The 12816-nt window shown below is 43.7% G+C and overlaps 1 protein-coding gene across 3 annotated transcripts in view; it reads right to left on the bottom strand.

Annotated features, from left to right (window-relative positions):
* Nucleotides 1–12816, bottom strand: part of Nedd4l (NEDD4 like E3 ubiquitin protein ligase) — a 323634-nt gene that overhangs the window by 143110 nt on the left and 167708 nt on the right. For all 3 annotated transcript variants that reach the window (XM_004654771.2, XM_004654774.2, XM_045134685.1), the window contains 2 exons: nucleotides 2805–2886; nucleotides 353–391 (listed from right to left, as the gene is read on the bottom strand). In XM_004654771.2, coding sequence (XP_004654828.2) covers nucleotides 353–391; nucleotides 2805–2886 — 121 coding nt within the window. The remainder of the gene's footprint in view (nucleotides 1–352; nucleotides 392–2804; nucleotides 2887–12816) is intronic.

Below are 12816 nucleotides of genomic sequence, written 5' to 3'. Positions count from 1 at the left end.
GTTCCTGTTTTCATCATTAATACTGCTTTGCTTTGCTCTCTTTCTCTGTAAAATAATTCATAAGCTATGCCACATGGAAATAAAGTACTGTTTTAAATTACATCTTGTTTTTTGAAAGATAATGTCCTTATCTAATGGTTGTTTGTTTGTTTGTTTTCCCAAAACAGCTCCAAATGAGGTAGTTGAGACTGAAAACCAGAGACACAGCAAGGCCAACTTTAAAACATTTCTCATCTTAAAAAGAATGTATCTTTAAACATGTTATAATTTGTTTCCATCTAAATCTATTCTGATATGTCAATCTATAGATCAACAACAATCATTACCAAAAAAAAAAAAAAGGCAAACTTACTCTAAAATAAAATTCTTCATTCCACTTTGGATTCAGCGTCTGGAAGAGAAATTATCTTGTAATACCTTGTAAGTTACCTTGTAATACTCTGTAGAGGAGGAGACTATAGTTGCTCCTCTAATATTGTCATCCTATTAGCTTAAATATTTTCCAGGATAAACAACGATTTTCAAAATGGCAATCAAAAAGCAGCATTTAGTCAATCATGTGAGGATATTCTAGTAATCAAACTAGACAGGGAAGGGAGGAGTGCATTTACAAAACATGACTCATGGCTGGGAACCAGAAAGAGCATGTTATCGCCAGAGGAAAAATACTGGGACTTCCTCAGAGCCACCATCAAGAAAACATAAAAATCCCCTTCATGAAATTAACACTGATATGATTTGTCCCATCAAGCCGGAAGTTAACGTCCCTGTATCTGCTTCAAGTCTGTTTTGAAGAGCAATGAAGTAGGTTGGGGGAAGGTTGCAAGTGTTCAGGATTTATGCCAATACTGACATTTGAGGAATATTTTATAAAGTATTGATCTGATGTTACACCCCCTCACACTCACTCACTGCATATACTCAAATTAGAACTTTTACTTCCCCCAAATATTAAAAAAAATTCTGCTTATCCTTCAACCTTCCTCTCCATCAATCCATTATTTTTATCAATTTATTCATACACACATCTTTTGAGAACAAGGCAAAGATACTTCTGTCCTTAGTAAGAACATGAGATGACTGGCCCAAACGCCTTCAAAAGTAAGATGAGGAAAACATTTAGACAATCATTTGTCCAGGCACAAAGCTCACAGAGACATGTCTCAAAAGTAGCTGTAAAAATGGGAGGCTGAAAACTCGGCTTTGTACAACTATAGCTATTTTTTTTTTGTCAAAATTATATTTGCTTTTATCAATCCATTTCACTTAATTGGAAGAAGAAAAAAGCATAAGCGCATAGCATCATCAAATACAATACAGAACTTAAAGAGACTGAACCAGCATTTGCAAAAACAAAAAAATCAGCTGTTTCTTCACCCCCAACTCCACAGTGAACTCCATCCTAAATAATAATGCTCCACACCTTGGGGTGTAAATGGAGCCAGGATGGCAATGTGGAGGTGCCCCTGGCCTTGACTCACAGGACAGCTTCATGATATGGTGGGGGAGGTGAGGGGGGCAGGCGTGCAGGCAGACGGGAAGTCAAGGACAAAAAGAGCATGCATGAGGGGAACATGACTCTCAGGAGCACCAGGAGCGGAGGCCTGCAGCTCTTCACCGAGCAGAGCCCAGACATACTAACCAGGAGGCTGGCTTCCAGAGCGGAGCAACTCCCTCCAGCGAGCAGAGGGAGGGAGAAGCGGGGTGGCCCCTCCAAAAAAGGCAGCGCATTGCAATATCCCCAGACACGGGTGTGGGACCTGGGCTGCCGTCCAGCAGGGGTATCAAGACCCCCGACTGCCTTCCATGCAAGGTGCCCCAGCTCCCCCGGCAACAGAAGAAGTGGCAGCGTCTAATGCTGGGAACAATGGCTTCCCTCTCAGGCATCCTCCCACTAATGTGAACACCCACTTCTCTGTGCAAAACAGACTCTTAGTGCCAGACTCAATGCCAGGTGGAGGACACACTACGTTACTGTTTTTAATGCAAAATGACCCGGCCATGCTGTGAATCCTCAGAGCAGCAGGAGAGTTGCAATATTTTTAAAGCAATTATGCTGACCCTGGAAGTGTGTGTTCTGCTAAGTGTCAGACTGTCTAACCAGCTCCACCAAGATGGTGGGTAAAACGGCGGCAAACCGCAACTACAAACACGTATGATAGCATCGACAGAAGACCCCCATGTTCAACCAGGCCCCCAAATACAAATGAGGTGCACACATATTTTACATACGTACGTGGAGATAGGTAAATTAAGAAATTATAATTATGGAATGATTTTAATAAAACAATAGACCTTAAGTCTAGGGATAGACATATATACGTAGATACAGGTATTATTTTATTATTAATCTATTCCATGCGTATCCATGAAGGTATGGAAACAGCTTCCTTTGGTAACACTTGTTTCAAGTTAAACCATTCTTTGTCTGCCAATTCTCCAACCCACTGTTTCATTAACTATATTCTAAATTATAGCTTAAATTTCTTTATAAAAACCAGTAAATCAACAAGAAAAATCTCATTTTGCTATATCCTTTGCAAGAAGAAAATTATCATTTGTAACAAAACATACTTTCAGAATACTGTTTTTACAGTCTTTTAACCAAAAATAAGAATTGTTATCTTGGGTTAACATAGAAAAGTTTTAGCCTATGGCCAATTTTTAGATTTAATACTTGGAGATATTTAAAGTAAAAATATCTCCATAGTCTCCAAATATAAACTTGTGCAAAGCCTAACTACACAATTTAACTGGGTTAAATTATGACTTAAATCCAGTTTCATCAAGAATAGACAACCTACCTTTTTAATTGTCTTTGTCTGAACCAAAGCGAGTTCTCTGTTCTCATCAGCTACATACAAGGACAGCTTCACATAGGGGTCACTGCAAGAGAAGGCCTCAGTTTAAAGAACTGTACATTTTCATTAAAAGTAAACGAAAATAGCAAAGCTAAATGAAAATGCAAATACAGTTAACGTCGCAGCTTACATTAATCCCCAAAAGTACTTATCATTTTAATTTTAACATGTCTTAACAGGAAAATATAGCCCTTTTCATGTGATTGATTTTCTCTCTGTGTGTATGAAAGCATTATGGACTCTTGCCAGTTCAACAAATGCCAGACACTGTGCCACTTTTTGTGTCTGGCTTTATGTGGGTAGCTTGTGAGTTGAACCTGGGCTGGCAGGCTTTGCAAGCCATTGCCCTTAACTAATTGAGCCATCTTCCCAGCCCCAGTGTCTTTCTCTTTGTGCAGGTATATTTTTGCCTGATGTGCCTGAGTGTTTGTAGGTGTGGAGGTGGGATGTGTGCGTATACATGTGTGTGGATGAAGTCCACATTGGGAATCTTCTATCACGCTCCACCTAATTTTTTTATTGATTGATTGAATTTTGAGGCAAGCCCAACAGACTGGCCTGTTTTATGCACAAGAGCAAGAGTGTGTGTGAGAGAGAGAACTGGTGTGCCAGGGCCTCCAGCCTCAGCAATAAACGCAAGGTGTGTGCACCCCCTTGTGCACATGTACAACCTTGCGAGTTTGCATTGCTTTGTGTGTCTGGCTTATGTGGGGCATGCAGAGTTGAATATGGGTCCTTAGGCTTCGCAGGCAAGTGCTTTAAGCACTAAGCAATCTCTCCAGCCCCCCACCTAGTTTAATGACCCCACATTATGCAGAATATCATTAACTTTGCCACCACCCTCATTTTTATGTCCCTCAGCTACCATGATGGCTGGCTACTCTGGAAATGCAGCATGGAGCTAACCCTCCACTTCAACAGCACATGCACCTTCTTCCATTGGCCATTTACCTCGCTCACTTTGTGGCCCTGAATAGCGCACAGCAAGTCTCCCATGCACCTAGGGGCTGTGGGTGAGTTCTCTTGAGGGTGGGACAATGACTTCAGGTATAATGAGGAGGGCATGCCCAAGCAAGTCATGTCACAATAGAGACCATGTCCCAGAAGGCATGAGAGGATGATGAACCCTCTGAGGTATTGACCTAGAAACTTCCTGGTATACAGCTGAAAGAGAAGCCACAGGCCAAGGTGCAGGAGCCAACTGGAGGCCAGTTGGACAAGCTCAAGGGGACAGAAGACAGTGACTCTGAGATGCTCCTCTCCTTCCGCCAGGATGGGACCAGGCTCAACTTCAGGCTATTCAGGAATGAATTGAGAATGATAACACGCAATTCACAGGGTTGCTCAAGGATGACAGAAAACGATGTTCAAATACCAGTGCCCGGCACAGTGCTGCAGACACAGGACGTGCAGCCCGGTAGGTGACAGCCGTTGTAACCGACTCTCTGCCTTGCTTTCTTAGGAGACACTGAGGTCCTCTGGTTGTTTCTTTTCATTCTCTGTGCTATTGCTGGTTTGATGTGACACACTTGCCACCGAGTACGAGCTGGAGGCAGCCCAGCTCTCCATGCATTCTGTGCTTCCTTGTTATTTATACCTACTGGCACCTGGGCAGAGACACACAGCCTAGTCAGCTTCTCACTACGATCCACTCCTGGCACCTAGTTACTTCCTCAGAAGCTGGTGTTCAGTACTTCCTGGGGTTTCCAGTGGCATGGTCCTTTAAGAAGCTAGGAATGGCAATGGTACATGCTTAGAACCCCAACTCTAAGGAGGTGGGGCCAGGAGAATCCCTAGGTCTCACTGGCTGGCCAGCCCAGCATACTTGGCAAGCTCCAGGATAATGAGTGACCTTGTCTCACAAGAACAACCAAAAACAGAAGGAAAATAAAAGGCACACTACAGTCCTGAGAACCACCTTCAGAGTGTCCACTGGCTTTCGCATGCACACACACGCATGCACACCGTCCTCACACGCACATGCACGCACACACACCGTCCTCACACGCACACGCATGCACACACACCATCCTCACACGCACACACACGCACGCACACCGTCCTCACAGGCACATACAAACACGCACACCACCCTCAGATGCTCATCCTCATGTGTATATGCATCTACACACACACACACACACACACACACACACACACACACACACACACAGAAAATCAGGCTTGTCACCAGAGAATCTCCATGTCTTGGTGCTATTTCAGGGAGAACTCTGGAAATTTAGACTGGTCCCCAATCCAAACATCTAGGTTGTGCAGATCCCAAAGGTGACGGCTGGGAGGATCTTGCTGCTTCCTTACTGAGCAGAGACTGTACAAAGCCAAGAAGCGTGTGGTGGCTTGGATAACGCAGCAGCACAGAACTTTCTCTCAGGGACGTGAGTTACACAAGGGTCTTCAGGTAATCGGAGGTTAGAAGACAGGCCTCTGAAGAGCAATGAAATCATATGGAGCCTGACAGATATCAAGATACTCTGCAACAGCACGTCAGAAGTCCCTGTCCCCTGCAAAAGTCCCCGCTCTCTCACAAGATGTCACCATGAAACCTTGGTCACTAGTACATCCTGGTAGTGCAGGAAGAGCTCTGAAATAATTGTCTTCTCCATCCTCAACCTGGAGCTGAGGATGCTGGGCTCTGCCCTCATGTCCACAGTCATCCCAAACAGGGGGACAGAGGTCTGTATTCACCTCTTAAAGAATTCAAGAGGGTGGCTGGAGAGATGGCTTAGCGGTTAAGCGCCTGCCTGTGAAGCCTAAGGACCCTGGTTCGAGGCTCAATTCCCCAGGACTCACATTAGCCAGATGCACAAGGGGGCACACACATCTGGAGTTCATCTGCAGTGGCTGGAGGCCCTGGCACGCCCATTCTTTCTCTCTATCTGCCTCTTTCTCTCTCTGTCTGTCACTCTCAAATAAATAAATAAAAATAATAAACAAAAAGTTTTTAAAAAAGAATTCAAGAGGGGTTGGGGAGATGGCTCAGTGGTAAAGGGGCTTGCTTGCAAACTCTGTGACCTGGATTTGATTCCCCAACACCCATATTAAGGCCAATCTCAAAAGATGGTACAAGCATTGGGTGTTAGCTTATAGTGAGCAGTAGGAGACCCTGGCATACCCATGCGTGCAAACACACACACACATATATATACATACATATATACACATATATATATATATATACACATACATATACACATATATACATACACACACACATATATATATATATACATACATATATACACACACACATGTATATATATACACATATATATATATACACATATATATATATTTGTAAATAATTCAACAGATGAGCCGCACATGGTGGCACACCTTTAATCCCAGCACTCGGCAGAGGTAGGAGGATCACCATTAGTTTGAGGCCACCCTGAGACTACCTAGTAAGTTCCAAGCCAGCCTGGACTAGAGTGAAACCCTACCTTGACCCCCCCCACACCCCCGCAAATAAAAGGATTCAATAGATGAAAATCTTTCTCCAGGGTCTCTCTCACGACCACCCTGCACCACTGTTTAAACAATGACCCTGCAGGTTAAGCCGTTCCTCCCGCAGAGCTGAAAACCAGCCCTGCTGGGTTTGCCCTGTTGCTCAACCTCCCAGGCCACAGGGAACAAGGACAGTCGGTCATGGCACGTCGCTCATGGGGTCATACCTGACCTCCTCCCTTGACTCACTCAAGTGTTCTGCATTCTTTTGCACCTGTTATTTGCTCATTTTAACCAAAACCAATAGTCCCTGCTGAGAAGCACATTCATTCTAGGGTGCAGGGCCCCTAGGGCCAGGGAAGAGGTTGCCTGCCATGGACCATGTGTTCAAGACAGATTGCACTGAAAGAGCAGTCAGGCTGCCGTGGCATGGCCTTGTTGCCCACCATGAAGCTGTCTCCCTCCCAAGGGTGCTTGGAAATTAGGATATAGCAAGGCCCATCGCCTGAAGGAAGGTATCCTTTCTCCCTGGGAAAAAAAGATGCTGGAGGTAGTGGCTTTGTCCCCTACTAACAAAGGACATGCGGCTGCTGGTTGCCACACATGACACATAGTTTATTGTGACCATCCATCCATCCCAGATAAAGTGTCACAGAAAACCCCATTTTGTTGAATGACAGTGTTTTGTTGATGGCTTCCTTGTTCGTTTCCACTTTCACTATTAGCATCAGTGTTACATAAACGACTTAGATCCTCAATAAAGAAATAACACTTAGAAAACACTTCCAAGTAAGGAAAAAAAAAATACCTAGAAAGTGTGGCAAGAAATAAAGCAGCAAATATATGCAAGGCTAAACCTGACATTTTTATAACAAATCATCTATGCTTGAACAAGTTAACGCTTTTTAAAGAGGTAGGCATTTTAACACTCTGCTACTAGAAAGTCAAAAACTGCCTGTTTTCTGGAACATACCAGGGCGTAAGTTTCAAGAGCCTTTAAAGAGTCAATGCCTGTGGCTTCATTAAGTTCACTGCAATAGATTAGTCCCAATGACCAGATGTACGTATTCATCTCCTCAAATACTCAATCCAGCATCACATACATTAAGAAAAAGTTGGAAGCACCCTTTTACTCAATAGGGAAATGATTAAATACATTGTGGTACAATCATGCCACAAGAGTATTATAAACCATTAAAACCAGATTTTCAAAGAATATTTTTAAAATGAGAGAAAACAACATATAACACAGAGGAATAAACAGATCTAACAGTGTGCCTGATTCAAAAAATTTATGGAAGTGCTTGAGCAAAACATAACTAAGAGTTAACAGTCATTCCCTCTGGATAATAAGCTTGTGAGTTATGTTTATTTCGTTCTTTATGGTTTGTATTTTTTTCCACAATTTCCTGATGTGAGAAAGTACTACTTTTATGCATACAAAAAGTTATAAAAACACCAGTATCAGCCATACTTGTATTTCAATTATTATAAACACTTCATTAGAGAAGCACTTTTGTGGCCAGAGAGATCTCATTAACCCAAAGGAGCATCATCTATTTTTTTTAGCTCAGAAATTGCCTTAAATGACTATGAGAGGGTTTTGAAAGAAAATTACATATACTCCAGCCCTCCAAACTCAGTACAAAGCCTAAAGTATTATTTCGAAATATATCTCTTGTCACAATACTGGCAATAATCAAATTACTCTCAAATACATGATTTCCAATATACATCAGAGCAATGGGTTAGATTACAGCCAAATTCCTTCTTATAATATTCCTAGCCAGATATAAAGGATATGAAAGCATTATAGCCCAAGCCATAATCAATAGGTTTTGTTCCTTGGGGTCAGTGTATTAAGTGACTCAAAATACACTCTTGTCCCTGTCAGTTATGACTATGTTGTTTGGAGTAATGAGTGGGATGGAACCAACTGTTTTGCCATCTACAACCAGTCACTTGGGGTCCCTCTCTTGGGTCATGGAAACTCACAGGAGCCGGGGGCAACTGCATGTGTCTATGTCTAACACATGTAGGGATAATTCCTTATTCTATCCAGGCAGACATAGGCAGCTCACGAAAATATTAAGTTTAGAAGAGTTTGTAAGGAAAAAACGCTCTTCCATGTTATTCAGTAAAAGTCACTAAAAGGAAAAGTTTCACATACAAATGACAAATATCCACATGGCTGCCAAAGGAAATGGTGGTGTGGAACTGCCTATAACATGGGCATATTCTATTAGGATCTCCTATGTGTGTGGTTTCATTTGATGTTATTAGTATATGAATGGAGCCGTGGAGCTAACCAATCGTAAGGTTCTAAGAGGAGATAAAACTCAGCATTTGGTAATTATTCCATAACTGATCTAATTCCTCAAAGATTCATCACTGAGTCTCCATTATGTACAGATGACTAAGGTGGGCACAAAAGTGGGGGAGAGTGACAAAGGTCAGCAGAAGCAGGATTCGCCCCCAAAGTAGCTGCCTCCTCACCCTGGAAGAAGCCAGAGTAAGATGGAGACAGGGAGACAGACGGACGGACACACACACACACACCACGTTCACAAATGGTGACTACTCTAAGATGATCTGACATGCAGGAAGAATGTTATGAGTCATGAGTCATGGTTTAGCACACATACAGAGCACCCATAATCCCCATGACCCCAGGAAGGATGCTCCCAGAGCGCCTAGCTCCAGGATAAACAGAAAGAGGAGTTGAGGTGAGGCTGTATTCCAGGCTTCAGTCTGCTTCCAAACCCCACATTTTGTCCCCGAGTACAATGGAGTGTGCTCAGGGCCATTCCCCAAGGTGTTAAGACAGCCAAAGATGAAATGCAACCTTGAAATTCAAACTCCAACAGCTGAGCCAGGCACAGTGGCAGACAGCTGTAATCCAAGCACTGTTTGAGGTCAGCCTGGGTTACAGAGTGAGTTCCAGGTAAGCCAGGACTAGAGTGAGAACCCATTGCAAAAATAAATAAATTAATAAAGCCAGACCATTAGGGCAAGAGTGCCCATAAACATAGGCAGATTGCAAAAACTGTGTTATATATATACACGCGCATACAATGCTATGAGGGCATTAGAATTATAGCAATGGCAGACTCAACAGTGACCTGGGCTAGATTAGAATACTCTATCACAACCACAGAAATAAACAGAAGTACTACTGTAAATATTTCAAGATACATACAAGGATATCTTGCTGTACTGATGGGATTATGAGTGAGTTTCCCTTCATCTTACCTCTGATCTTCCAAGATGTGTCACTATGCAGAAAAGTAAAGTCTGGGCTAATCCCCATGTGTCCCCTACCATCCCCTGTGTGGCAGCACCTTGAAGATTTGAAGTTGAAAGCACCATGTTGGTAGCAATGAAAAAGGTATTTGTAACATTAGCATCAATCTTGGAGTTAAAGAGAAGTCTGAACATTTTTTTTTTTAAAGGCATCCATGGGCAGGAGAATGGCTTAATAGTTAAGGCGTTTACCTGTGAAGCCTAAGGACCCATGTTTGACTCTTCAGATCCCACATAAGCCATAAGCATAAGGTGATGCAAGCGTGCAAGGCTGCATGTGCGCACAAGGTGGTGCACATGACTGGAGTTCATTACAGTGGCCGGAAGCCCTGTGCACCAATCAACTCTCACTGTCTCTCACTGGCTTTCTCTTTCCCGCATCAAAAGGAAAGGCCAGGGCTGGAGAGATGGCTTAGTGGTTAAGCGCTTGCCTGTGAAGCCTAAGGACCCCGGTTCGAGGCTCGGTTCCCCAGGTCCCACGTTAGCCAGATGCACAAGGGGGCGCACGCGTCTGGAGTTCGTTTGCAGAGGCTGGAAGCCCTGGCGCGCCCATTCTCTCTCTCTCCCTCTATCTGTCTTTCTCTCTGTGTCTGTCTCTCTCAAATAAATAAATAAATAAATAAAATTTAAAAAAAAAAAAAAAGGAAAGGCCAGTTTGTTGGGCTCGCCTCAAAAAAACAAAAGGCAGGCAGTGCTGAGGATGGCTCAGTGGTTAAAGATGTTTGTTTGCAAAGCCTGTTGTTTAGGGCTCGACACCCCAGTACCCACATAAAGCCAGATGCATAAAGTGATGCATGCATCTGGAGTTCATTTGTAGTGGTAGAAGGCCCTGGGGCACCCACTCTCAGGAAGGGAGGAAGGGAGGGAAGGAGGAAGGCTAGCTAGAAAGAGGGCTCAACAGTTAAGACACCTACAAGGCCTTAGGATCTGGGTTCAACTTCCCAGTAGCCGTGTAAAGCCAGATGCACAGAGGGCAGCATGCATGGCGAATTCATTGCAGAGGCCAGAGGCCCTGCTGCACCCATTCTCTTTCTCACCCTCTTTACGTCTCTCTGGCGAAAAAAATATCAAAAATAAAATAAATGCAGGTATGCATGCAAAGGTTCTAAGTGAAATATTTTTAAAAATGCCTTGGGGCTGGAGAGATGGCTTAGCGGTTAGCGCTTGCCTGTGAAGCCTAAGGACCCCGGTTCGAGGCTCAGTTCCCCAGGACCACGTTAGCCAGATACACAAGGGGGCGCACGCGTCTGGATTTCGTTTGCAGAGGCTGGAAGCCCTGGCGCGCCCATTCTCTCTTTCTCCCTCTGTCTGTCTTTCTCTCTGTTTCTGTCGCTCTCAAATAAATAAATAAAAAATGCTCTGGGTCTGGAGAGATGGCTTAGCAGTTAAGCGCTTGCCTGTGAAGCCTAAGGACCCTGGTTCAAGGCTCGCTTCCCCTGGATCCACATTAGCCAGATGCACAAGGGTGCGCACGCATCTGGAGTTCTTTTACCATGGCTGGAATCCTTGGCACGCCCATTCTTTCTCTCTCTGCCTCCTTCTCTCTATTGTTCTCAAATAAGTAAATAAAAATAAACAAAAATAAATATCAAAAAGTGCTCTGCTTTTCTCAAGTTAGTATCAATGTCAAAGAGGCCACAGACATCACCAGTAGAGTAACTAACAGCCCTCTATGGGCCTCATGCCAATGATGCAATGTTTTAATTACTATGTCAATACACAGCATTGTCTGTTTTCCCTTTAAGGATTCCAAAATACTACTTTGTCACAGACCTCAAAAGGGTGGGAACAATTCAAACCTGTTAACTGGTGAAAGAAAATACTAAACTTCCAAGCCAAGCAGACAAGCCTCTGCATGAGAAGATAGCGTTCTAAAGATGTAGCTCAGGAGTATGTGAGAACGTGTGCGTACCCACGGGCGCCCACAGGTCCAGGAGCATGCAGCAACCTAAGACGTTTTACAAAATTGGAGGGAGCTTACTGCTTAAAAAAGTAAAAATCCTGAAATAATCCATTCAGAGATATAAAGAGCTGGGATCCTCAGCTTAAAAAAGATTACAGTGGCTACTCCTTAAGCTGCCTCTTAATATTAACTTGAGTGTTACAGAAACCTTATTGCAAATGAGACTATCAGGTGTGAGCTCCCATCACAGAGGAAAGTCATATTTTCTCCTAGCAATTTTCCCTTGCTATCAAGGGAAGCTTGAGCTGGTTGTCATGGGTTACACTCTAACAACTCTCATGAATCCTCAATGACCATGAGCCCCAAAAGCGAAATCACTCCCAAACAAGTTCTTTGAAATCATGTAGGGCTGGGGAGATTGCACAGTGGTTAAAGTGCTTGCTTGCAAAGTCTGCCAGCCTGGGTTCGATTCCCCAGTATCCATGTAATGCCAGATCCCCGAAGGTGTGAATGTGTCTGGAATTCATCTGCAATATATCTCTATACTTGCACATAAACAGTTAATATTTAATAATATATGAAATATATTTAAAGTTTATTTTTTAATTTATTTGACAGAGGGAGGGAGGAAGGGAGAATAGGCCCACCAGGGCCTCCAACCACTGTAAACGAACTCCAGACGCAGCTCCACCTTGTGCATCTGGCTAGGGTGAGTCCTGGGGAATGGAACCTGGGTCCTTTGGCTTTGCAGGTAAATGCCTTAACTGTTAAGCCATCTTTCCAGCCCATATTTAAAGTATTTTAAAGTGTAGCATTTTACTGTTTGAGCAGTATTTTATACTCTTGCAGAAACAGGAAATTTGCTGTTTTGAATTATTTAGGACAGAGGAGGCAACTCATAGGGGACACATGGAAAGTTGTCACGTGAGAATCTTGTGTCACAGAGAATGTGAGTGCTACCAAAAATTACCAAGTCACAGAAGTTTACCAGTGAAGGACTCTGCCACCCTGTCTCATGATGAGTCTTCCTCGAAACCGCCTGTTCCAAGTAGCTACCAAGGGCTTCTCTCCTACTTGCCCTGGCCCTCCCAAAGCTGGGGTTTGCTCACAAGAAGGAAAAGCTCACACCAGTAACGGGTGGAATGCACAAGTCCAATAGCGCAGGCGCACTCGGAGGAGATGCAGAGCCAGGAATGCTGGTTCTACCACACTGCCGTGGCGGCAGAGGCACCTTCAGCAGATTGGCTAATGAGGAATTCCTGGAGCCAAGGGTCTCACACTGGG

This window comes from Jaculus jaculus, chromosome 15 (genome assembly GCF_020740685.1).
Source record: "Jaculus jaculus isolate mJacJac1 chromosome 15, mJacJac1.mat.Y.cur, whole genome shotgun sequence".
NCBI classification, from domain to species: Eukaryota; Metazoa; Chordata; class Mammalia; order Rodentia; family Dipodidae; genus Jaculus; species Jaculus jaculus.
This window is presented reverse-complemented; position numbering and strand designations above follow the sequence as displayed.